The 27,594-nt window shown below is 42.0% G+C and overlaps 1 protein-coding gene across 3 annotated transcripts in view; it reads right to left on the bottom strand.

The window, feature by feature from the left end:
- CD86 (CD86 molecule) overlaps positions 1-27,594 on the bottom strand; it is a 65,634-nt gene that overhangs the window by 8,834 nt on the left and 29,206 nt on the right. For 2 of the 3 annotated variants that reach the window (XM_028110662.2, XM_028110661.2), the window contains exons 2-5: positions 22,342-22,391; positions 10,232-10,567; positions 7,371-7,673; positions 4,183-4,335 (exon numbers count right to left, since the gene is read on the bottom strand). In XM_028110662.2, coding sequence (XP_027966463.1) covers positions 4,183-4,335; positions 7,371-7,673; positions 10,232-10,567; positions 22,342-22,391 — 842 coding nt within the window. The remainder of the gene's footprint in view (positions 1-4,182; positions 4,336-7,370; positions 7,674-10,231; positions 10,568-22,341; positions 22,392-27,594) is intronic. The other variant, XM_028110663.2, reaches the window with a different exon arrangement.

The following is a 27,594-nucleotide window of genomic DNA, read 5'->3' as shown; positions in this document are numbered from 1 at the left end:
ATTTGACTGAGCTTCTAGATACTTTAAAATCTGGTTAGGTTCTATCTTTTTCAAAGTTGCTCTTAAAAAATGCTTACTTAACAGGAAACAACAGATGTCGGTGGGGATGTGGAGAAAGGGGAATCCTCCTACACTGTTGGTGGGAATGCAAGCTGGTGCAGCCACTCTGGAAAACAGTATGGAGGTTCCTCAAAAAGTTGAAAATAGAGCTACCATATGACCCAGCAATTGCACTACTGGGTATTTACCCCAAAGATAGAAATGTAGGGTTCCAAAGGGATACGTGCACCCCGATGTTTATAGCAGCAATGTCCACAATAGCCAAACTGTGGAGTCAAGATGTCCATCAACAGATGAATGGATAAAGAAGATGTGGTATATATATACAATGGAATATTATGCAGCCATCAAAAGGAATGAAATCTTGCCATTTGCAACGATGTGGATGGAACTGGAGGGTATTATGCTGAGCAAAATAAGTCAATCAAAGAAAGACATGTATCATATGATCTCACTGATATGAGGAATTCTTAATCTCAAGAAACAAATTGAGGGTTGCTGGAGTGGTGGGGGGTGGGAGGGATGGGGTAGCTGGGTGATAGACATTGGGGAGGGTATGTGCTATGGTGAGTGCTGTGAATTGTGTAAGACTGTTGAATCACAGACCTGTACCTCTGAAACGAATCATACATTATATGTTAAAAAAAAGAAGATAGTAGGAAGGGAAAAATGAAGGAGGGAAAATCGGAGGGAGAGACGAACCATGAGAGACTATGGACTCTGAGAAACAAACTGAGGGTTCTAGAGGGGAGGGGGCTGGGGGATGGGTTAGCCTGGTGATGGGTATTAAAGGGCACGTATTGAATGGAGCACTGGCTGTTATATGCAAACAATGAATCATGGAACACTACATCAAAAACTAATGATGTAATGTATAGTGATTAACATAACATAATAAAATAAGAAAAAAAGTTCAATGCAAAAAAAATGCTTACTTATAACTAAATATAGTATTTCAGAAGTCCGTAGACCAACATAGAATATTTACATTGTCCTTTCATACCCATGACAAAAGCATCACCATTTCAAAAAAGGTTTCTGTTTTAAAATGAAAGCAGACAATAAAAAAGCAGATTCTAAACTTGTGGATTTGATTACAAATTTAGCATTTTGAAGGCCAGATGTGATGATATCATCAACTTACAGTTTTTAAGTCCTGTGAAGGTTTCTGTCTAAATAGTGGTTAAAATTATTTATTTCAGAAAAGACACTTGGCCTTTAAAAAATCATTCCTGAAAGAGCAGAGACTCTTCCAGGTTTGGTAGAGGGCAGCAAACTGTAAAAACTGTTGGTTGGTAGGGCGCTATTACATACAGATTTCAGTCACACAAGACCCAAATGAGGAAGTAAAACTTCAGGAGGAGCTATTTTAGTCTCTCTCCCTGATGGGTAAGTTGATAGGGTAACTTCTGATTGGGAAAAGACTGTAATTCAAGGTTACAATTTCTCATACCTAATCTGTCCTATTTGACAAATCAAAAACGAGAAGAGAGACTAGAAACCAGCTAGAATAATGGTGGCATTTCCCTTTTATTCATTTAACAGCCTGAACAGAGTAAACGTGGATGGTTGGGGCTTTGAAAAACTGTAATTACCAAACAAATCCTGGAAAGGACTTTTGATGCCGAGTTAGTTTGAGGGCTGCCTCCTCTGAGAAACAGATTAATATTGGATTGGGGGAAGCTCCATTTTTGGAGAAATTCCTACTTGTTATCAGTAAGCTTGTGTCTCTGTGGATGGATCATGACTGCTTCCATGTCTGTTTTTTAGCAGAATTTAGTTCCTTTTGGTTGTATGACTGAGATCCCCATTTCCTTGCTGGCTTTCAGCTGAGGGCCAGTTGCAGATTCTGGAGGTCACCCACATTCCTTGTCTCATGGCCCCTTCCTCCATCTTCAAAGCTAACAATGGTGGGTTAAGTCTGTCTCAAGATGTGGATCTCTCCTCCTTCCATCTCGTCTCTTTAACCCAGCCTGGGAAAGGTGCTCTGACTCATGTGATTAGATGGGGTTCACCTGGGTAATCCAGGATAATCTTATCATCTTAAAGTCAGTACCTTAAGCACATATGCAAAGTCCCTTTTGCCGTGTGAGGTAACATATAATAGGTTCTGTGAATAGGAGGTGGACATCTTGTTGGGGGCATTATGCAGTCTATCATACAGAAAATGCCAGAAGTATCCACAAAGCAAGTGCAGACATTGCTGAATTACAGAACCCAAATTTACAAACATATCTACATGGCATGGTTACTTGGTACATCTTCTCCTCCAATGATATTAAGACTCTTCTCTTTGACCAAACTCACTAGCACAGGTGACCATCTGACCAAACTTTCCTAGCAATATTCTTTATCACATTCTTGTGGGGAGGAGGTCTTATGTTATAGTGTCTTGTTATAGTTTGCCTTTTACCACTCATAGCTTAATTTGACCATTTCCTATGCATACACAAGCTTCTTGAACCCCTTTTCAGCTTCTTTCATGTGTACACACACATCTTTAACTCTCTTGTCTCCTGAATTTTTCTGATTGCCTCTTGGGGGAAGAAACATTCTTCCTCTCTTTTTCTCCACCCCTTATTCTTTGTTTCATTGTAAGCTAATCATTCCAATTGAAAGCAAATTAGGAAACAGCTTATTTCCAAGCTGAAGGTGCTTCTGCATAGTTACCTAATTCTAAATGGCAATGAGATTGAAAGAAACAGCTCATAATTCTCACCCTGAAAAGTCAAAGCTTCAGTAAGCACAATATATCTGTACATCTGGCCCTGTGCTCTGAATTTTACACCTTTATATCATAGAAATCTATTTCTATGTTTTGGCAGTTTGAATATGACTCTACCATAAGCTTTGTATTCATTTCTTGAAACTGGATAATCAACTCCCCAATTTCTTGTTTTTAAAAACAGCAGGATGAAATGAGTGACTGTTACTGTCATCCATCTATTTTCTAGTGGATCTTAAAATCAGTACACTGAAATCTTAAATAAGATGCCCATCAGAAGCATTACTCATCTGGTGCTTTTTACCAAAGCGAGTAAGAAGGTTACCTTAATTATAAGCACCAACCAAACTTCTGCTACAGCCATTACTGAGATAAAATCCAACCTTACCTTGCAACTTCGCCCAAACCAGCCTACACCATAAAGAAGCATAAGATTTTTATAAAGTCAGGGACCCCTTTGTCCCCCATTAAGCACAGTGCCACTTTTACACAAGTCAATGAGGAGGCTGCTCAGTGCAGTGCTATTTATAATAGCAAAACTACGGGAACAACCTAACTGTCCTAGAATGTGGAGTTAGTTAAATAAATTAAGGTGTATCCACAAAATGGAATATCTCACAGCCATTTAAAATGTTGCTATAGAATGATAATTAGTGACACTGAAAATTTTCTTACTATGTTTAGTACAAATAAATTAAAAAACAGTACATATGGTATTATCTAAACTATGAAAAACAGTCTTTATAGTATTATTCCACTTATGGAAAACAACATAGATTCCAGAAAAATCTGGAAGATATAAACCAAAATGTTGTCTGTATAACCATTTCTTTCTTATTAGTGGTACTATAGATTTTTTTTTTCAGCATATTTGGTAATGGGTATGTTATACTTGGTAATCAATAAAAGTTAGTATTATTTTTAAAAAGTCAATGGGGAACAATTCATCCCACTTTTTTTCTCAGAAACCTAGACTTTTAGAGTAATGGAAGTAAATCTTATGGTCATCTAATCCTCCCCTCCCACCCCCCCAAGCTTCCCTGCTTGAACACTGCCAGGTCCATAGTCATTAACATTTAGAAGTATTTTCATGATTTTACTTCATTGAATTTTCACAGTAACTTCATGAAATGAGGTAGCTAAAGCAAGGAATAATCAGTTTTGTCTGGAAACCGGAAGTACATTTGTAGACCTTAGTTTAGAAATGTTGCCTCTCCTAGAAATTGAGAACAATGTTGAGTCCCATCCATACAGGCTCCAAACCTGAGGGAAAACCTTTTCCTCCAGCCACTTGCTGACTTTTTGCTAATCTGAGCTCAGCCAATGAGCTCCAGAAGGCAGCTGACCGGAGGCAGCTGCAAAATGGCAATCTGCAGAGGGGACAAGCACTGACTCACCACATTCATGAGAGGGGCCAGGCTGCTTCTTCTTCCTTTTCCTTAGTGTTAGAAAGGGCACCAACACCATCCCACACAAAATGACCAACATTATAAGTACAGCTGCAATCCAGAGGATGGGGTCTCGGGCAGGGGGGGGTTTCGTATGTGCATCTAGAAATGACCACAAGTTTTTAATCAGCCAGGAAGATCGATTATAAAAGGTTTATAATTACTGTTGTCTTCATTTACAAGTCAGCCTCTCCCCAGGGCTCTACTGCCAGAGGAGCCTGAAATCCACAATATGAGGCCATAGAAAGTCCCAGGCTTAGGGCCTTAGCCGCTTAGAACCAAGCCAGTGCTTCTGGCCAAAAGCCTGGACCAAGCTGCCTTCCCTTCCTAGAGGTGGGGTGACAATGACTATGATCTAGAAGAAGAAAGTCAACCTGGCCCTTAGTTCTGCATATGGGTATGGTAGCCATGCTGAAACTTTGAATGTATAGTCATCTGTACACCCAGCTCCCTCAGCCCATGTATAGCCAGGCCTGGAGTCCTGAAGTTTCCCTTGTAATAATTTCTCCTTCCACTATCATCTCTAGATCAGGCTTCAGACACACCTCATTTGGACAAATATAACAGCTGCCTACCTCCAGTTTTGCTTTTTTTTTTTTTTTTCCCCCACTGAGGCCACAGTGGAAGAAACAGGGCTTTCAGAATGTATCTTTGATACATTCGATATCTCTTTGTGCCCTGAGGAAGCAGGGTTAGAATCAGCTCTTGGGAGGTCAGGACTTTCTTCCTTGCCTGGAGACTTCTAAGTTTCCAGGAAGTTGAAAAATAGACTTTGAGGGGAAAGCTTAGAACTGAGTGGCCCATTTTATAGACATTTATGGGACTCATTCTGATAGTTAATCTCAAATTACAGGAAAATAATACCAGCTGACCTATTAGTTTAGCTGCAGTTTGTAGACACATACCCCATTCCTGGGACATTGGGAAAAGGAGCTGCTGCATTGCAACCCACATTCGACAATTTTTGAGTCTGTCCTGGGTTTATACCACTGGAGCCTGTTTAGCATTCCCAGTAAACGGGGGTTATACTTGATAACATGGAGAATGCTACCTCTTGATACCCAAAAAGATTCCTTGATTCAGGGTGAACACTATCTCTGGTCAAGCTGTAGAACAGGGATAGAGAGAGGCAAGCCCTGGCTTCCTGAGGCAGCTGGAGCTGAAATGTTTCTGAAGATGGTGGCAGCTGGGAAGGTTTGGGCAGTAGTCGAGGACGAGCAGAAAGGGGGAGCCGTGATGAAGCTACAGGAATGGCAAGGCCCTATTCATTTGTAGACTGTGGGAGCCATGACAGAAGGCCCCAAAGCCTGTCATGTGCAGTGGTGTTGCTGGCTCCAAACAGGTGCTGAGCCTCAGGGATAGCTTGAGAGAGGCTGCTTCTTCTTCTTCTTCTTTTTTTTTTTTGAAAGAGAGGCTTCTATTAGGCCAAGAGAGGCTACAGTGGAAGCAACCAGGCTTCTGTGTGGCCTATTTACTGGGTTCTCAGAGGCAGAGATATGTCTTAGCGGAAGGCAATCGGTACCAAGAGAAGGGATTGGCCCACTGGTAAAGCTTACTGAGAGGGACTGGCTCCAGGGGCTGCCCATATGAATGTGTCCATAGACCGAGTTATGTTGGAACAATGAGACAGCAGGAGAAAGGAAGCAGCAAAGTTAGAGGATGAAGCAAGGAGTTGGATGGATGCCTTAGGAAAGGAAAAACCAAAGGGCCAGAATTGGAGAAGGGGCCAAGGTAAGCAGAAGGTAGATGTGTGGGAAGAGGGGGGGTCAGGATCAGAAGAAGCAGGGATAGGGGCGATGTGGGTGCAGAGTGTCTTTATTCCAGGGGAGAATCTTGCAGTTACTGCTCCTCAAAAGTGGGGTCTCAAACATGGATGCATTTTCCCCAGGGCAAAGCCAGGACTTTAAAATGTTAGACTTCTTTTAGCAGACACTGCTTAGTTTCAACCCTTTCCTCCAGCTGAACTGGACCCTATACTACACTGTCAACATGCCACAAGAATTTCTGCTTCTTAGTCTTTCCTTGACACATTTGCCCACCATCACCACCTGTGCCCATATCAAATACTGTTAATTGATTTTGGTCCTCTCACCTTCTAAGCCTGGATGCTGTCTGAGAATTCTTTCTTTCTGTTCAGGAAACCACAAGTCTGACACCTGTCATCTCTTCACCATACTTTTATATTTTTTACTTTTTAAAAAGATTTTATTTATTTTTTTGAGAGTGAGCGAGCGAGCGAGAGAGAGAGAGAGCATGAGTGGGGGTAGGAGCAGAAAGAGAGGGAGAAGCAGATTCTCTGGCTGAGCAGGGAGCTGGACATGGGGCCCGACCTCAGGACCCTGAGATCATGACCTGAGCCAAAGGCAGACACTTAAACGACTGAGCCATCCAGGCACCCCTTCACTGTACTTTTAAAGCCCAGTTATCTTTTATGGTGTTTTAAGGTCCCATTTTCTTTAGGAAGACTTCCCTGGCTCTCAAGGAACCTACCTACCTCCAAATGTCTATAAAACTGATTACCATTCTCTCTTGTTTTTAAATTTAGTTGCATATTTCCATGGGATATGCTTTAGATCCCAATTCAATCTTTTTAAAAGCCAGTTTTTCATGTGTGTACATCATGGACTTCTGATTTTATTGGAAGATACTTGAGGGCAGAGAGCATGTCTTATACATTTTAGGTTTCATGTCTGCAGCCAACAACATCTAGAGTGGCTCTGTACTCAGAGCATGTACCGTATGTATGTATGTATGTATGTATGTATAGATGATGATGATGATGATGATGTGTATGTGTGTGGGTGGGTAGGTGTGGTATGTGTATGAATGGAAGAATTCTAGCCTGGAGGAATCTTGCATTTTCTGACTTAAACTTCAGAATATTCTATCCAAAGGTAGCCCAAAAGACTGGGTCAGTTTCAGGGCTAAGAGCATACTTCCTTAAGTACAGTATAAGTTCACAGTCTCTGGGACCCTGTAGCAGCACTCAGAGGAGCCCTCCATCTGGTTCCTTCCTAATAGTACCACAAAATGGCCCTGTTGGAGGCTTCTTGGCAAGCAGGGAACATTGAATGATCTGCCTCAACATTTTGGGTATAACACCTGATGAAAGAAATAGTCTTGGGAAGCAGCTTTACCTATATTGTAAGGTAGGGAGTGAAGCTCCATTGACTCAAGTTGCAGGACACAGGTGATGCTCACATTGCTTGCTTCAGGGACTGAAAAAGACAAGCTGATAGAAACGCTGTATAGTTCTGTGACATTATTTTGAGATTTCTTCATGGCAGTATCATACTTAGTAGTTGAATTCTCGGTTTTTAGCTTAAAATACATTTCCTTAGGTTCTGGGTAACCTTGTACAGATGAACACGTCAAATTTATGATGCCAGAATTTTCTGTTCTATTAGAAGTTACCATTATTTCAGGTTGACTGAAGTTAGCTGAAAGCAGAATAAAGATACAAAAAAAGAAATCAGTCTAAATTTAGATGTGTCTAGAAGAGTGTCTAGAAGAGAACTGCAAATAACTGGCTCTGATCTGGGAACTTACTGGGGGCACACTTGGGAGGAGTGTCTTCGGTATCTAAAGTGTGGACCTCAGCCCATGGTGAGAGCCACAAATACCCCACATGTATTTTTCAAGAATGGAGTTTTGGGCCATGCTTATTTCCTGCTTACCCAAATCAGGGTGGGGGGTGCTTTCTGAGTAACAGGAGGGCTGAAATTGAGTCACTAAAGATTCACAATGAGACCATTGTTCTGAGGAGTGTAGTTTTGGGATGGAGAAGTAGCCTGACCTTGGAACCCAGCTGTGTCATGGGGTACATTGCAGCTTGCCAGACTAAGGAAGCAGAAAGGGACTGACACTAACAGAGTTCATGGTGCTGGCATGCTCTGGGCCATATCTTCTAGAAACCTGAGCAGGATACTGATAAGTGAGTGGATGGGGACTTTGGATTTAGAAATTCAGAATATTGGTTTTGGGCATGACTGTCAAGCTTTCTTCATTACGTACTATAAGAAGAAGGCCAAACCCAGCCATTTTTAGGGAAAATGTAAGATCTTGATAAACACAGAGCTTCTCTCGCCTTAGTTTGCCATTCAGATTTTAATGGCTGTCAAGGATCACTGCACCTAGCGCCTTCTGCTAGCCAAAATCTGTTGTTCTTCAATAGTTACTGTAGTTTTCAGGTTCTACATACTAATTTCTAATTTACTTTATTGTTTCTAAAACCAGTGATTTGCATGTCACCTTTCTAAGTTTTGCTGTATCAACACATTACTTAAGTACTCTGCTTGTATTTTGTGTGGTCTGTAGAAAGTAGATTGCCATGGTGCTACCTCCTTTGGCCTCCTTAACAATATCTGTGAAATCACAGGTTGGATAAGTTAGTTATTGTTTTTCCTAATACATTAAAATAAATATAAAATTGTTAAAATAAAAAAATGATCGTGACCCACCTAAAACACACCATGTTCTTCAATGGTATCTGGCCATACCTTAAAAACACTTATTTATCACTTGGTAAAATGTTCCAAAACTCTTGCAGCCTAGTTTGAATCACACAAGGCTTAAAGGGAGGACTCCTCATTCTATTTCTATTTTTGCGTTTTCTTTATTCTGTGGTTTCAGAATCACTGTTGATCTGCCTTTTCCAGTTTCATCAGAAGTTAATCTGAATCTAGTAATCCTACACTGGGTATCTACCTTAGAGAAATGAAAACTTATGTTCACACTTGCACATGTTTACAGCAGCTATTTATAATAGCCCCAAACTGAAAAAAATCCCAATGTCTTTCCATGGGTTGAGTGGATAAAATAGAATCCTCCTTAGCAATAACAAGGAACAGGCTTCTGATACATGCAACAACTTAGGTAAGTCTCAAAGGCATTATGTTAAATAAAAGAAGCCAATCTTGGGGTGTCTGGGTGGCTCAGTTGTTAAGAGTCTGCCTTCGGCTCAGGTCATGATCCCAGGGTCCTGGAATCAAGCCCTGCATCAGGCTCCCTGCTCAGCAGGAAGCCTGCTTCTCCCTCTCCCACTCCCCCTGCTTGTGTTCCCTCTCTTGCTGTGTTTCTCTCCATCAGATAGATAAATAAAATCTTTAAAAAAAAAAAAAGAGAAGCCAATCTTAAAAGATTACACACTGTTTGGCTCCATTTATGTGATGTTCTAAAAAAAGATAAGAATGTAGGATTCAAAACAGGGCTTCTGGGTATGGAGAGGGTATGATTATGAAGCAATAGCATGAAGAAATTTTTTTAGGGTGATGGAAATGTTTGTATCCTATTTATAGTGGTGGTTACATAAATCTATATGTATATTAACAGAACTGTGCATCAAAATAAAAAATAATTTTACTGCATTATAATAAAAAAAAGTCTGTAGTGATATTTAGGCTTTTCAAGGCCTGGAAAAAAAGAGGAGCTGATTTGTCAGTTTTGGGATTATATGTGCTGGGTTATTTCCCTTCTGTCTACCGGGCTCTTGGTTGGGCAGCAAACAGTTCATAAGTGACCTCCAGGAGGTTGAAGGAAAAACCCAAATCAATCAGCTGTCACCTTTGCTAGGAGCTCTAGGCAAAGATTTAGTGGGTGAGAAATCTTGGACCAAAGGAAAAAAAATGAATGTAAAAGAGATCTGAGGCCTGTATAGTTACGTAAACTTAGTAATGGCCAAATTACCCGTGGTTTTCCCTTAGCCACATCAACTTTGTTCAGTTAGCCCTAAGTTGTCCCCAAAGCAAATTCTTACTGATCCTTCAAAAGCAAACTATAAAAAGTACAAAGGATTTTCAGTTCCCTATCACCAAACCCTGCATTCCCTTCAAATGGACTTCCCAGAAATGGCTGTCTCCTGCCTTCTCTCTACAGGTACCACCCAAAACCCTCCCACTCCCTCGCCACCCGCCACCCCCTCCCCCCCCCCCACATTTCTCTGCTCATAGCAGTCTCATCTGAGAAGGCCAGGGATCTGAACGTGCCATTGACTACATACCAAGCACTGATAGGTCAGAACTCATGTGGTACATGGGAACTAGTCCTTTGGGCCCTTTATAATGAACGAAACATTGATATGAGCCCTTGTCCTTGATCTGAATGTTGTGGAGTTTCAGGGTCCAATTGTCCTTGTCAAAGCTTGTGCGGCCTTTATACTTGGGATGAACATTTTGAGGGTTCTCTTTGCCTCTGAATAGCTCATACAGAACCAGCTTATTCTGGTCCTGCCAAAATACTACCAACTCATCCAGGCTTATGTTTTGAGAGTTTGTAAAATGGCATGGCAGTTCTCCAGTCTCGTTGAAATATGCTTGACTCTTCATGGAAGCAGCACCTAAAAAAGGAGAGGTAGAGATTAGGGAAGGAGAAACAAGAAGGAAGAAGAAAAAAACAACTCCGTTTCTCTTTATACAATACCCGGATGCTATCTTATCAGTAATGATACTGAAGAACTAGGTATTAAACTCTGGAATGTGCCTACATACTGGCATCTGGAGAATGGGACTTTTGTCCTCACTCCACTGATAAATAAATGTGGGCCTTTGTGCAAACTGCAACCACCATGAGGCTCAGTTTCCTTATCAGTTTAATGAAGGGGTGGACTAAGTGTTCCAAGAATCTTTCTAGTCCTATGGTTCTGTGAATTTAAATCCCAGACCAGGGAGAAACAGCAGAGTTAGACAATGCATCCACCCATCTGTTAACCTTCCTATAACCTGAACACTGATTCTATTCACTGTAGCTGTTTCAAGCTCCATTACTTCTACACCATCACCAAAAGCTCTCCCTTCCCCTCCCCATCCCCTTATTCCTTGCCCCTCTATAGTGAAAAGATTTCTGATAATGGTAACAAATTTAATATCCGCCCCCCTCATTATGCTTTACTAGTTGGGTATCACCTTGAGTAATATCTTTGAAATTCAAATAGTTCCCTTTATAGAGTTTTCCTCATGAATGCTGCTTCCATGGCCAGCTTGCCCAAGGATGTAAAACAGTTTGGAAATGACACAGCCAACGAAAGCCTCTATTTTCAGTGACCTCTCTAAGCTCTTTCAGGGATCAGAAGGAGAACTGGGCCTTCTGTTGGTTGTTTTGGCATTGTGGTGGTCAAAGACAATTTAAGGTGCATGAATGAAATGCTGGAAATGAATCATAGATAAGAAGGTGAGGATGTGCTCTTGGAGTATTGGGGAAACCCCAGGTACGAGACATTTGCTCTTCCCAGTACGCATCGCCACTGGAAATTTTTACAACCCCTGGAGGACATGCTGGGAGAGTTCAGAGGAAGGCTTTCACCCCTGAGCACATACTGAAGTTTGTGGAAGGGATGTGTGCCACCTAGCTCCTTAAATGTGATCGATTATAGGGTTTTGTGGGACCTATTCTGGGTCACAGAATTACTTGAGAGTTGGCCAAGAAATTAAGTAGTGGTGGGTGAGAAGTGCAGGGTTAGTGGGAAGTGCTGTTTCTTAGTTAATATAAAGTTAAATGCTGCCATGGGGAACATGTTAGGGTGGGTTTTGAATAAAGCTTCATCATTCCAGACTTCAGTGAAGAGTTGTTGACATTAAGGGGGAAAGAGGAGGTAGGTTGGTGAGAGAGATGAGAGGAGTTCCTTTGAGGTGCCTTTGAGGGCGGTAGAAGAAAGTAAATTGATCTGATCAATGGGTTTCTCTTCTCAGAGGGAGTAGGACAAATAACAGTGACATGCACTTGGCAAAACTGAACTGTCCACAGAGTGAGAGCACATAATCAGGAGGGTTGGTGGTGGTTTGAATTCTAAGGGCAGAGGACTCAGGCACCTGTGAGAGTCAGCACAAGTCTGCCTATTGCATTGTGTTCAAGCCCTTGGCAGATATAAAATGCAGCATATGTACAGGATGTGTTCCCAACTGGAGGGTGGTGGGAAAATTTACCTGAGTACCTGGAACTGTGAAAGGGGAACCTAAGGAAGATTTACTGTATTCAGCAATTGCCTTACAAGGCGATCCTGGGACTCCTGCTGCTTCTTTGCTAAATTCCGAATGATAATGTAAGAGTGCCACCTGCTGTAAAAACTTCTAGCAGCTATATCTCTGGGGAAACTCATTCTGGTTTTAGGGTAGATGACCTAAGGGAGAAACCAAACTCATAGTTGAAAATTCTGCCAGTTAACAGTCAATGTTATGTTATTGCCTACTGGGCCCAGAAATGACTTCACCTTTGGCTTCTTCTCTCTCCTTGATTTATGACTGTTTCTCTGCAGAACCTCACAGTATCGTCTCTCCTTCCCACCCATTCTTTCCAGTAACAGACCGGTCTAAATTCTCTGACTCGGGTCCCCCCTCCCAAACATTATACGGGCTTTCCCTTACACCCCTCTGACTGTCCCCCTCCTCACCTACCAATCAAAAGTGTGATCTGTGTTCTAAAGGCATGAGCATCACCAGGGGACTGGTCAGAAATGTGAAATCTCTGCCCCTCCCCCACCACACCTGCTGAGTCAGAATCTGAATTTTAACAATAGCTCAGTCTGAGAAGCTGCAGGAGAGTGTCTCTCCCTCTGTCTCCAGAGTAGAACAGAGAAGGTAATGATAGGAAAAATTTGTTCCTATCTGTCTCTCCTCCTTCTCCCTTCACTCTGGGGTGGAAATCACTCTGAGGTCCATTTCGAGTGGAACTGAAAGTATTTCGTAGTTTGTACTCTATAGTTCCTCACCAACCACTGCCTTCCATGACATCACTCAGAGCTATACATAGTACACATGCTAATTTCTGATGACATGGGGAAGATTTAGCTCAGGGTCTAGGCAGCTTCAGGCGTCCCTTGTGATGACTCCACATCTTAGGTCACCCAGCTACTGAACTCACTGGGACTCCATTGGTGGGTATGCATCGAGATTCTCTCCCTTGCCCAGGACTTGGTTAATAGAAAAGGTCTGGGTCTAGTCAAAACTGGTTGCTATGATGATGTCAGGAGCTAGGCATACAAGATCCATCTAGACACCTCCCTAATCAGATAGACAAGTTTGTTCCTTAGCAATATACTGTTTGAATGTCACACAAAAACTGTAGTCTTCTAACCTTATGAGATCTCTGACTACACCTGGGACTTCAGTCTTCCCTGGCCACTACCCCACATGCACGTCTTAGACATTCAAGAACCATCTTTTTCTCATGTTACTATGGTTATCTGTACTCATAGATTTTTCTTCTTTTACTAAACTTCCTTCAAATCTCATTCCATTGTAATAAACTCCTCTGCATCTTCAGCCTCTCCATCAAATGTTTCCCCCAAGGTTATGCTTTCATTGAAATCTGGCCCTACCTAAAGGACACCCTTTGTCCTCAGTCACTGCTTGTTTTAGCACACTTCACAAGGAACTTGAGCAACAACATCCTTCCCATTTTGAGGTGCCCACCTCTCTCACTGCTTTTAGCTACTAATCATTTGTCATTACTTTGTTCACTGAAGATTTTGGCAGTAGTTGTAAGGTTCTTCTTTCCAACCAACCATTACTATCAATTTGAGCTACTTCAGCATGGATAAGTTCACCAACAACCTGGCTTCAAAGTTCTTTGGGCTTTTCCATTTCAAAAATCTCTATCCACAGGCTAGTTCAGCAGCTCCTCTCCCATGACATAACCCTGAACCTTTTCACCAAGAACAGCTCTGCCCCTAAAATCTTAAACCTCAATGTACCTATCTCTGTCTGCAAGATATCTTCCTCCAAGATTTGCTCTTTATTACTCCACCAACATTTGTTCTTTTACTTCATCAAGACCTCAGCTCTATCCAGTTTAGACCCTGTAGCGCAGTGCTTTCCAAAAGGCTTCTCTGCAACGATGGAAATGTTCTATATTTGTGCTGATCAACAGGATGGTCACCAGCCACTGTAGCCATTGCAGAATTCATCTGAAGAACACTTTCCTTTTGATCTACCTGCCTGTTCTTACAACTATATGTTTGAGCAATACTGGAGGAAATTATTCAATTGTTCAGACTGATGATATTGCAAATCTGTTCCTGTCCCATTTAATTTGTTCTGTGAGCTGGTTACCCTGCTTACTACCCTCTCCCTTCCTCCTGGCAGTTACTTCAGCAATTCCCTTTGCTACTGCTTTTAGTTTCTTTTTCTCTTATAGTCAAACTCCCTGAGAGAGTAAGTAGCAATTGCTGCCTCCATCCCTAGCCTCTGTCCCCCACCTCTGTGCCAAAACTTCCCTCTCAAAGGTTGTCATTGACTTCCCACCAGTGCCAAATTCAGAGCTCTTTTCAGACATGTTATTTGACCACTCTGTTGAATGTCACAGTGTTGGCCTATCTTCTTCTGGAAACTCTCTTCCTTCCCATTCTCTGACCTCCTTGTCAGTTTTCTCTGATCGCTCCTTAAATGCTGATTATCTCAAGTGCCTGTTCTTGATCTTCTCCTTACTCTCCACTCTCTCTGGTTTTTCTCTCCTATCCCCATGGATTCAACTGCAAACTGTAAGCTAATAATTCACAGATGCTTATTTCCAGCCAATCACTTTCACTGAGTTCCAGATATCCATATTCAACCGTCTGCTGGGTACTGCTGTTTATATAGCAGCAGATACTCTCTTCCTCCCCTGTCTCCATCTCAAAGAAAGGTTCCCCCACTTGCTGCTGTCAGTACTGATCTGAACCATCTGTAGAAAATGCCCCAGAGAGGGTCTGCACAGATGTGGCTGAGGAGATGTAGAACTGTGATAACCAAAGCCGAGCTCTAATATAGGTAAGGGAAGGGTGAGGAGACAGTATGAAGCCAAGAACCGGGCAACCAGAGAAAAAGGGCCTTGTATTTAGCCAGAGATCTTGGAGACATTATCTTTTAGGTATGACAAAGACTCTTTGCTTGATCAAAATGTATTCAGGCTCCTGACCCACTCCTCTGCCCATCCGTGCACATCCTTGTAAAACCCAGTTTTAGCAAGAACCCTGCTAAGCACCCAGTTTACCCAGAATCCCCAGCCTTGCTACCTGATTATGCCTGAATCTAATCAGGTTCCTTATCCTCTACCATCCCCCAGGGGGTGTCTGATTACCTTGGCCTGGCCTTAGCAAGAATCCTGTTAAGTGGGTTTGGGCAGAATCCCTCCTATCCTTGTTTCCCCTTAGTAATCTTCCATCCACCGACTGCCCCCCACCCTGCCCCCACCTTACTCCTTGGTTATAAATTCCCACCTGCCCATGCTATGTTTGGAGTTGAGCCAAATATCTCTCCCTCACTGTAAAATCCCTTTGCAGTGGTCCATATGCCTATCTCAATAGCACCTCCACCCCTTGGATAGTCTTCTTTACCGTGCTTTAAGAAGTGTCATCTAATTTTTTCTTTAACAGTAAACTAAAGAGAGAGCCTCTGTTGTAGAGCAGGTATGGTTTTTCAGCAGTTTTCATGGCCTACATGATACTTCTGTTAAAACTAGCTTTGCTTTTATTTCAAGCTTAACATGTATCCTATTATCTTTATAAATATATAATTATATATATTTATATATTATACATAATATCTGTATATATTTTGTAAAATTATAAAAGTATACTATATGTTTGATGAAATATGATCTATTAAGGTTTATGAAGCATCACATAGGGTAAAATGGAAAACACATCATTACACGTTAAAATAAAACAACCCAGCTCCTTCAAAGTACAAGCCATCAGGCTATACTACCCCTAAGCCCTCACGGCTGTTGTTGTTCATCTTCCTCCTAGGTGCCCTTTATTCACTGAAGATCTGAGTACCTGGCTTGCTGCAGCCAACTTCTCCTGCCTTCTCCTTCACTGACCCTGTCTAGGTGCTTTCAGCTTCATGTGCACAGTGCCGAGCCTCTCATTTTCTTGTGCTTTTCCTCTCCAGTGGTCTTGTTGTCCACTCTGCCTCAGCCATCTCCTCCTTGGACCAGACCCCAGAACAAAGTGCTCCTTCTTTATCTCCCAAAAACTCTCAATATCAAGCACCTCACCTTATTACCACCACCTCCCATCTTTTCATTTCATCCCTCTCCTGCCACCACTCCATCAGTTCTTCTGCCTCACTGAGATAGATTATGAATTGGAATATTTTTCACTGGGTCTACAGATACTAATCTTGGCCAAGCCTCCATTACCATTTGATTGGATAATTGCAATTGCCTCCTAATTGCCCACTTTCATCCTTGCCCCAAGTCTGGTTCCTCAAGCCAAAACCATCCTTTAAAATATATCTCAGATGACATAATTCTCCTGCTCAGAATTCCCAGATGACTTCCCACCACACTGAAAATTAAATCCAAATCCTTTTCCATCACACTGAGAACTAAATCCAACATCCTTCCCTGGCCTACAAGGTCTTAAGTAATCTGGTCCCTGGTACTTTTCAAACCTCTTTCCCTCACTTACTCAGCTCCAGTCACATTGGCTTCCTTGTCATTCCTCCAAAAGGTAGGCACACTCTATCTCAAGGCCTTTTCTCATATTAATCCCTCTGCCTAGAAGACTCTTCCTCCATACAGTCTCATAGTTATTTTTTCACTTGAATAAGTCTCTCATAAAATGCTACCACCTCGGGAGATTTCTCTGATCATCTTATTGAAGATAGCATCCTTGTCACTCCTTATTCCTTACATTGACTTATTTTTTATCAGAGTACTTATCATGACCTGACATGATGTGGTATGTTGGTTATTGTCTGTTTCTCCTGAGTAATCTAACTTCTAGTTAAAAACCTATGTTGATTTTTTTTAGTCCTGACCCTAGGCAATTATAAAGGTTTAACCTAGCAGGCTTCCTGGGGGAAAACTGTCCTCCCCACACCAGACTTAGTGCACAGCCCATGCACAGCAGTATCTGACGGGAGCCATGGTCAAAACTCAAAATCTGTAGCCAGTCATGCTCATTCACATATTTACATTCATAGTCCAGGCACCTTCATTCCTAGATATCTTTATCTGAGGCCTCTAGTAGAGGTCTTCTTCCAGGTGCCTCTGCTGAGGCCTCCTTATGTTGGGGAGGAGCGAGAGCCTTGAAGACACTTTTCTTCATGATGACTCATTATGTCCGCCCCTAGCCCTTCCCCTCATCTTTCTTCCCTACCCCCCTACCTCAGGGTCCACAACACTGCTGGCATCTTTTGTTCTGGGCTCCCTCAACAATGAGAGGGAAACCCCCCATCTATGCTGATCCACCTGACCCTTGGTTGGCATGCTGTACAAAGAAGTAAAAATGTGGAAGAACAGATTAAGAGTCATGAACAGTTAGTCTGAGAAGCTCTAGAGTTTCTTGAGAAGAGAATGGAGGGAATGGTAGATAAATAATAGTTGAAGAGATAGACTGTGAATATTCAAATTGAGCAGGACATGAGTGGTCAGATCAAAAGTGAATACCAAGCAAGATAAATGAAAATAAATACCACCTAGAAATATTGTGGTAAAGCTGCTAAACATAAAGCATAAAATATTTTTTCAAACTTACAAGCTCATTCTTTAAAAACTGGAGAAAGAATACCTATAAAACAATGACAATTAGATTTAAGCTCCTTAGCAACTGAAGAAGACAGTGGGGCCATAACTTCTAAATAAAAAAACACACACACATGCACACACACACAAAATAAAGCAAATTACATCTTCAATTCAATGGACTAATGTAATTTCAAAAATTCTAAAAGTGAAAATCATTTAGAAACTTTAGAAAATATGTATGAAACAGTGTTGAGTAAAACATATTCAGAAATTGCATATATATTATGATCATAACTATGTATAACTATTTTTACTCTCTTGCCTGTTGTTTTATAGTAAGAACAGAAAAGTGATTTTTAAATGGAGAACGGTGACCGGGTGATGGGTATTAAGGAGGGCACGTGTTGGGATGAGCACTGGGTGTTATACACAACTAATGATTTGTTGAACACTACAACAAAAACTTATGATGTACTATATGTTGGCTAACTGAACATAATGAAATAAATAAATAAATAAATAAATGGAGAAATGAGTTGAATACTTTTTAATAAAGACATCTATAAGAAGAAATGAAGGAAAGTGAAAATGAAACCAAGAGTGGATAAATACTCTTAGAGGGTGTTAAAATTGTTTTTATAGTTTTGAGGTCCTGGAACTTGGCCCTGTGTCCTGGCATATAAGAAGGGTCACCTCTGTGGAATAGATAAGCTCTAGAGGTAAAAATCTTGCCTATATAGTAAGGGCTAGAAGTGTTTGTTTTTGTTTCCATAAATCTCAACAGTCCTGGGGTAGGGGGGTGGCAAAATCCAGAGTTACATATTCTGGAAATGATATTAAGATCTCTCACAAAGGGAAAAATGAACTACAGTCTATCAAACTCTTGCTCCTTTTTGAAGTAGTCTATCTACCGTTGCAGCCTCTGTATTCCCTAATCAAATGGAGCAGGACATGAGTCCTCAGATCAAAAGTGCGTTCATTCTAAGTACCATTCTAAGTACCAAACTAAGTACCAAGATAAATGAAAATAAGCCCACACCTAGAAAAAGTCTCTGTTCCCAGTTTCATTCTTGCTTCTAAACAACCCTAAATTTATCCTATTCAGTGACTGTCTTCCACTAAATGATCAGGGCTGACAGCCCATACTCTTTGGAACTTATTAAGCACTCTACTAGAATGATTAATTACTTTGGGGGTAAGATACTCCCTACTGGGTAGCATACATGTATTTCGAAAGACCCTGAAACAGTAGCTTACCACAAAGGAGTGACTCCGATAGGAGAACTATTAGGCTTCATGACAATTCCTTGGGAATTTTGGAATGAAGTCTGAATTATCTGTTCACCTCCAGGGGGTGATTTTAGTAACCACTATCAACAGTAGCAGGAAATAGGAGTAAAAGTAACCATATAAATATAATAACCATGCAGTCATCCACTAGGAACCTGCAAAAATCTGGGGGGAAACAGCGGACCTTTCCATAAGATGTGGAATGAGGGTTTGAGCTAATTTTATGTAAATTTTAAAGTGAAGAAAGATTTTCAGCGACACTCTGGGTACATTTATTGAACTAGAGGTATTGGTCAAGAGAAATGGGAAGCACTATGGCCCAGAGAACCCCCAGACTGTAAGAGTCAAACTAGAAAGTCATCAAAAGTCAAACTAGAATTTCCTTTGGACGTGTGGACTAGTGATTTTCCAAATTCCACTCTGGCCCCAGCTTTAGAGAGTTACAGAGGTGCTGGGCTAGCAGCAAACAGAACTCGACGGTTAAAGGTGCCACTGCAAGTTGCACTTAGAAATTCCTTTACCTTTGTAAATACAAAGCACAAATCGTAACCTAATTCAGCAAAGCCCTCCTGCCCTTTTCAGTCTTAAACTCTCATCCAGTTTTCACCTCAAGGGCAGGGGCAGCAACTATGATGTCTAAGTTCCCTGACTGGGGGAGGACACAGAACCTATGGGAGAGAGGAAAAACAGAATTATTTTGCTGCACTGTTTTATCTCTGCCATCAAATAAATTATTCAGCCCTGCATTTTTGCTGAGGATTAACTGGGCCAATTGTGTCTCCTTTCTTCCCTTGGGTGCCTGCCTATGGCCAGGTCAGTGCTCACCAGCCCAGTACGCAGAGGGATATGTCCTGAGAAGAAAGATACAATCCAAGTTGATTCTTTTCCTTCGTTAAAAAAGAATGGTATCTGTTTTGTTGTTTTTCTTGTTGTTGCTGTTTTAATAGCATGGGAAGTGTTGACAATGTGATATTCTAATCTGGTATCACCATTTCCTATCTCAGGTTTGACATTTATACTGACAAATATATAATCACTGATTCTTTTCCTGCCATAAAACTTAAGCAGTTACCGTTTGGGGAGGTTATTTTTAAGGTTTCAATATTGGTAATTCTCTTTTATGAGGCCGAGAAGTATCCAGGCAGGGTACTTTGAAACTTCAAAGGCAAGGCAAGGGCAAAAGTGACATCTGGACTCAGTTGTGATAAGGCTTCTCAGCTTTATTCTCACTTTCAGTGTGCAGAGTCAGAAAGTTTGGGGGAAAATGGTATCAGACTTTCCTAAAAATTTGTTTCTAGGCCATTTTTCTTCATTTTTTTCCCAAGTCAAAAGAGCTAGGCTGGTCACTGCAGTGAGAAAGGTGGGGGCCCAAACATTAGGTATGGTACCAGATGAGGTACTGGCTGTAGGGAAGGTGATGGACGTGCTCGTGAGGAGCTTGTGAACTTGGCTGAGGCATAAGTGACATTATCTACCAAAGTTGTTTGGGTCTCCACAGAACAAATCCTACCACTTATGAATAGTTCATGAGCAAGAGTCGGAAGAAGCAGTATAATGTCAAGGTTAAGGGAACAGAGGCTGAATCTCCACTGCGTGGGGTGAATCTAAGCTCTGCCACTCCTTAGCTATGCTGATCTTAGACATATTACTTAACCTCTCTGGGCTTTAGTTTCCACATCTATAAGCAAGGTATTGTGATGTTTAAATAAGTTATCCTTTATAAAACGCTTAGAACAGTACTTGGCACAAAGTAGGTGCTATATCTAAGTATTTGTCAAGTAAATAGAATAGGAAGTAGAATGGGAAGGGCTTTCTGCTGGATAACGTTCTCCAGAGCCCTGTCCTACCCCCTTCCTCACACATACAGTTTGCCTCCCCAAGAGCTACAGTTAGCAGGTTATTGACCCTGGGGAGTAGAAGCTTCTGTTCTGACAGAACAGACACTCCATTAGTGGAGTGGTCAGTTAGCACATCTATATACCTCACGCTCATGGACTCAACAAGCTCCAAGGGGCTAAGTAGAAAATAGAAATCACAAAAGGCCCGTCCCAATCAGCATCAATCGGAAGGGGCATCTCTCCCTAGAGCCTTGACTCCTTGCCACACACAGCAGGACAGTGGCCGAGGGCCTGGTGCGTAGCCATCTGGAGGAGGTGAACTCGTGGGCAGGCCAGTCAGTCAGTGGCAGCCTGCCTGCTGCCGTGGCCAAGCTCACGCTCACCCCCCGCCCACCCCACGTGCCCCATATCAAGACTGGGATGGCTTCTCTCTCAGTACTGAGGGTGGGGACGATGTGCAGCAGAAAGGGGCAGCGGGAGAGTTGAAACTAAAGGCGCCCAGTCACAGGATGTGTGGCAGGAACCTTGGCCAACCCCAGGTTATACATGAAGAAACTGAAACTCAGGGAGGAGCAGCAAACAGGGAACATCTGAGTTTTGTGAGGCTGACCTTTCTAAAACTTCTTTTTTTGGGGGTGTGTGTGGAGTACTCTTTAAGAGACAGAATATGGAATTCAAATACAAAATGCCCGTGGCCACTACAGTGCCACCCAGCAGGAGAATGTGATGGAGGGAAAAGTCACAGTGGAAAGACACATGGTCTCAACTATTGTGGCTAAAATAGCATACTTATGAAGATTTTGCCAAAGAATAAGACATGTGACCTCACTGCTAGGGCCCCTAATGGAGGCTTGGAGGGGACTTTGGGAAGGGCTTGTGTAAATGAGAAACCCTGAAGCTCAGCTTCATTCACTTTATGGTGAGTCAGCCGCTGCACCTAGCTGACGGTCACTGAAGTAGGGAGCAGGAGGGCTGGGGTTCTTGATCCTCCCAGTAAGCAGGGGCAACTGTGATCTATGGGCCTCAACTGGTAGGGAAGGCTGTGGAGGAGGAGAGGACAGTAGGGAATATGGAAACCAATGCTCCCCAACGGAAGGCTTTTAGAAGCCCGTCAGCTGTTTTCTAAAAGCCCGAGAATGTCAGGAATGGGAACAGAGAAGACCAGAAGGAAGGATGTGTGGAGCAAAAGAGTTAAGCCTCAGGGGTGTCAGAGCAGGGGCCTTCCCCTAGCTCCCTGGGTGCTGCTGGACAGACCAGTCTACCCTACTTTGTGCATCCAGTACCATGGGAGTAAGATGGCAAAGGGGTGGTGCACCATCCCAGGCTAGACCTGCCCTCAGCTGAGATACGAGTTCTCTATCATGATGCTTCTTTCTTCTCCAGGAAAGCCTTTTTTTTTTTTTTTTTGCATGTGGTATTATGCAAAACTGGATAAAAATAAATAAAACCCACCAAGTCTCAGGCCTAGGCTTGCATGGCCAGTTCATTGGGAGATATAGAAGGATTCTAGGACTTTATAAAGCCAAAAGGTTCTTACCAGAGAGCAGGAGGGCCATCACAAGGAGAGTGTTACTCAGTCCCATAGTGCTAGAGTTAAAAAAAGAAAAGATAAAACTTGATTAGAAAATGACTAAAAACCAAAACATGACAAGTGAAGCTTGGGAATCACTTAGGCCCATGCGTGTAGCAGAGACCATGCTATGTGTTCACCAAGGCCATTTCCTTCTCCTTCTAGCTCCACAGATCCGCCCTACATCCCAGCCTCCCCTGCAGTTAGGTGGGCTATGTGATTGGGTTCTGGCCAATGGAAGGGTGGGCAAAAAAAGACTCGTGTTACTTCCAGACCTGCCACTAAAGCCTCTTTCTCTTTCCTCCCTCTACTGCCTTCTTGGATGCAGAGAATTCAGAGGAGTCCAAGCCCCTAGAGGATGGCAAAGCCTCACTATGAAAGGAAGCTGGATTGGTGAACAAATTAATAAAGCAGCTCTTTCTACCCTAAAGTGATCCATACTGGACTGTGACATGAGCAAACTTTTATTGTGTCAAGCTAATGAAATTTGGGGGATTGTTTATTGGAAGAGCAAGCTTACTTATCTTGACCAAGACAATGGGTATGATGGGACAAATGGAGAGTATTTATGTTTAGAAATCAACTTGCCTTTGGTTTCCCTGTGATTCTCAAACTTTACTGTGCATAAAAATCATTTGGAAGATCATGTTAAAGCCATTATCTGGGCCTTGTCCACAGAGATTCTGATTTAGTAGACTCAGTGAAACCCATGTCAACAAACTCACGGGTGATACTGTGCTGCTGGCTTAAGGACCCCGCTTTGAGAACATGATAAGCCAAGGAAAACAGCAGGCATTGCTTTATAACTTCTATCCTTTCTTCCTTTCCATCCCTCCCTCTCTCCCTCCCTCCCTCCCTCCCTCTTCTCTCACCCACTTACTCCAACTTAGACCAAAAAGCCTGGAGAGTGGCTTACAGGGGAGCACAGAATAAGGGAGCATGACCAAAAATAGAAACAGCTAAAAAGCAAACCAAATGCAAGAATATGAAGTGGAGCCTGGTATAAGTTCCATGCTAAATGTTTACCATTTAGAAATCTGCCCACCCTGCGTGGTTCAGGTCACAATTTTGGCCTATATCTTTTTAACAACCAAAGTGAAAATGAAAACCTAATCAGTGAATTAACTTACAGATCTGTCCATTAGGATAAAACAAACCAATGCTCAGGAGAAGATGCACAACAATTTGTGATCCAATAGCAGAAATTTCTTCCTCGGGGGTGATTTGTCTAGAAGTCATTCCTGATCCCTTTGGGCTCTGCTAGATACCTTTTCTCTCTACTCCCATAGCACTTGGCACAGAGTTTTGGGCTAAAAGCATCTGTTAGGTTTCTTCCCTTCTAGACTATAACCTCTTTTTTTAGTTAAAAATTTTTGAATAGATCATACCTGCACATGGTACTAAATTTAAAAGGTACAGGTGATAAATCGTGGAAAGCAAGTCTTTCTTCCAACCCTGTGCCCTAGCTATCAAGTTTTCCCCCGAAGACATGACTGGAGAAACCACTGTTACCTGTTAACAGCTTCTTGCCTCTATTTGCAGTTATTTTAGGCAAAACAAAATGAAAAACATAGACCAATATTCTTTTTTCATTTTATTTTTAAACACAAATGGTAGCAATTTATACACAATTTTGCACACATGCCACTACCTTAGAGATTGTTCTGTATCCACATGTACTGAGTATCTTCATTCTAACAGTTGCATATTCTGTTGTATTCTATTGAATGACAATAATTTATTTTACCAGCCTCTATCAATGGACATTTAGCTGTTTCCAATATTCTGCTGCAATGAAAAACCTTGATCACATGCCAAAACACTTATGTGGGAATAAGCTATCTTCCTAGAAGTAGAAATGGCTTGACCAAAGGGTCAAAGGGTAATTGCAGTTTTTCATTGTGGTAAAATACACATAACATAAAATTTACCATCTTACTCATTTTTTAAGTGTACAGTGGTATTAACTACATTGTTGTGCAACCGTCACCACTATCCATGTCTAGAACTCTTCATCTTGCAAAACTGAAACTCCCTACTTACTAAACACTTAACTCCCTGTTCTCTCCTCCACCCAGGCCCTGGAAAGCACCATTCCACCTCCTGTCTCCATGAATTTAAGTACTTAGCTACCTCTTATAAATGGAATGAACTTGTCTTTTTGTGATTGGCTTATTTCACTTAGCATAATTTATTTGAGGTTCATCCATGTTGTAGCATGTGTCAGAATTTCCTTCATTTTTAAACCTGAGTAACATCCCCACTGTATATATATGCCACATTTTATTTATCCATCCATCTGTTGATGGATATTTGAGTTGCTTCCACCTTTTGGCTGTTGTGATAATGCTGCTGTGAACATGGATGTACAAATAGCTCTTTGAGGCCCTGCTTTCATTTCTTTTGGGTGTATAATCAGAAGTGGAATTGCTGGATCATATGGTAATTCTATTTTTAATTTTTGAGGAACTGACATACTGTTTTCCACAGCAGCTGCATAATTTTTTAATCCCATTAACAGTGCACAATTGCCCTGTTGCAATTTCTCCACATCTTTGTCAACACCTGTTATTTTTTTTCCTTATGGTATCCGTCCTAACAGATGCGAGGTGGTGCTCACTGTAATTTTAAAATGAATTTCTTTTATTATGAGATTGAACATCTTTTCAAATGTATAAGATAACCTTTCTTTTTCTTTTTCTTTTTTAGAGAGAGGAAGAGACAGATGGGGGAGTGGCAGAGGGAGAGGGAGAGAGAGAATCCCAAGCAGGCTCCACGCATAGGGTGGAGCCAGACTCAGGCTTGATCTCACAACCCTGAGATCATGACCTGAGATGAAATCAAAAGCTGGACGCTCAACTGACTGAGTCACCTGCGCCCCAAGAGATAACATTTCTTGTTCCATGTACTGTCCATACATTTCTTCTACCTACTTTTAATTTGAGTCTTTGGACTTTTTACAAATTTTTCTTAATTTGTAGGAGCTCTTTAATCTTTAAAAAATTAGTGTTAATTAGTAACTACTTAGAAAGGTAGTGCTTTGTGACAATGAGTTACACATATATTCAGTTGCTGAAGCACATAGTAGGTGTTCAGTATATGAACCTCACACTTGTTCCTGATTATTCTCTTCCTCCCTTCCAATGATTTCAATAGGTTACAGAGCTTGGGCATTAACTCTTGGGCCAAAGCTGACAGCACTCAGTGGTAAAGCCTGGAAAGAGGGTGCTCTATTTGATTCCTGTGCACTTCCTCATACTAAGTCACCACCAGCATCCTGTTTGTCATAGACTCTGAGGACTGAGAATCCTTTGAGTCTGAACTTCCATCTAATATAGGAATCTCCCATTGTTTGCAAACCCCCCAAATCAGCATGCTTACCTAACCAAAGATTTGTTATTCCTTGGGGTGATGTACTGAACAGGGACACAAAATCAAATTATATTTCACTATAAATTTAACAAATCACCTTTAATTCAAATTATTACATGAATCAGTATGGCCCACGATATCTTGGACAAACGGTCCCTATAATTCATGCACTTGGGAAAGAAGCACTGGGTATGACAAGGAAATCAATACCATTTTAACTTCTCTATTTGGAAATCCTCTCTTCCCCTGAGCAAGAAACTGCCTCTCTGTAACTTCCTTTTCTTAATACTGGTGTCATTCTCTGGAGCTTCTGGCAAAGCCCTTTAAGAATTTGGGGACAGAGATCACATTCCTCCTCAAAATCCTGGCCCAGCAAGGAGCTTTCTAGTAAACTTTACTAACATTAATTTGAAGATTGGACACTGTCCTGGGCAACACCTTGGACACTTCATTTGTCAGAGACCCTAATAAAATATGGTGCTAAAATACTTGAGATTGACATGGTCCTCTATACCCCATGTGAAGAATTTCTCTCAACTCTAGCCATGGCATATGTGTGAAGATGGGGGCTTGGGTTAGGAAACTAGTTTCTTCAATGTTGTTGGCTCTGAAGAAGAGCAGAAATGTCACTGTTCCCTCAGGAATGAACGCTCAACCACAACCACGAGTCATTGCTTTCTCCAGAGGGCCTGAGTAGAAACTCTGGCTTTTGAAGGGAGGGAGCAAAAAGGGGAATGGGAGAGGAAAGAACCTAAGAATTTACGGGGGGATTCTCTGAGAAGAGATTTCTGTCAGCTGTGTTCAGAATAAGGTCTGTATGTGGGTGAACTGGCCAAAAACCTGAAGCAAGTAGCCTCCATGTACCTGAAGGTTCACTACAGAAACCAAAAAGCACCCACCGTACAGCACTTTTCCTTATTATATACGCCTGGCCCATCATAGACTGTGAGTGAGAGGCAGCTGAATGACTAGTTACACTCTTATCCCTCACGACAAAGTGGGATTACTTACCCCCCACATTACAGATGAAGAAATGGAGCCTCAGAGAGGTTAAGGAACTTGCCCTAGCCACCCAGTAGTAAATGATAGAGTTGAGGTTTAAACCCACACAGCTTCATTGTTCTTTTTAACACTGGGATAGTTCCTTTAAAAGTTCCAGCTAGTTTCAGACTGGGCTGTGGGAGCAAGAAGATAGGATTCTGATTCTACCTACTCCACTCTTAAGGTAGCCAGGGAGCAGCACGTCCCAAAGGCCAGGTGTGAGGGTGGCTCCTGGGATCAGAGGGCTCCTGGGATTGGAGGGCACATTCATGGGAAAGAGGCTGCGTTGGGGGCAGGAGGAGTCAAAGCGTCCCTCCCTATCAGGAGAGTTTCTGTCCTAAGCCTCCATTCATTCCACAAATATTACTTGAGCACCCTTTATGTGCCAGGCAGAGAATGCTCCTCTCCACTCCAGCACTGGACAGGTTATCAGTTTTCTAGCATGGACCTAGCTCCAGGCACACATTAGTGGATTTCAACAAGTCTCACCTAGAAGAACTCTGGGGAAATACGTGTATTCGGGCAGGAAGAGAAGGGGATAAAGAAGGGATCTTTTGTGTCTCAGATCTGAAGGAAACTGTGGGATCTAGTTCAGGCACCAGACGGTATGAAGGGATGTGGGGTGGGGGTGGGCAGCCTGAGGGTGGGATGGGGTGCAGATACTGTGACACAGGAAGGGACAGAAGAATTCAAGGTAGAAGTTGGGGATCAAGAATTCAAGGTAGATCTGAAACAAATAATACAATATATGTTTAAAAGAAGAAGAAGAAGAAGATAGCAGGAGGGGAAGAATGAAGGGGGGGAAAT

This window comes from Eumetopias jubatus, unplaced genomic scaffold (genome assembly GCF_037043125.1).
Source record: "Eumetopias jubatus isolate StellerSeaLion01/CBP00866 unplaced genomic scaffold, mEumJub1_p1.0 scaffold_1, whole genome shotgun sequence".
In the NCBI taxonomy this organism is placed as follows: Eukaryota; Metazoa; Chordata; class Mammalia; order Carnivora; family Otariidae; genus Eumetopias; species Eumetopias jubatus.
Note: the sequence above shows the minus strand (reverse complement) of the source record. Positions and strands in the feature narration are given on the sequence as shown.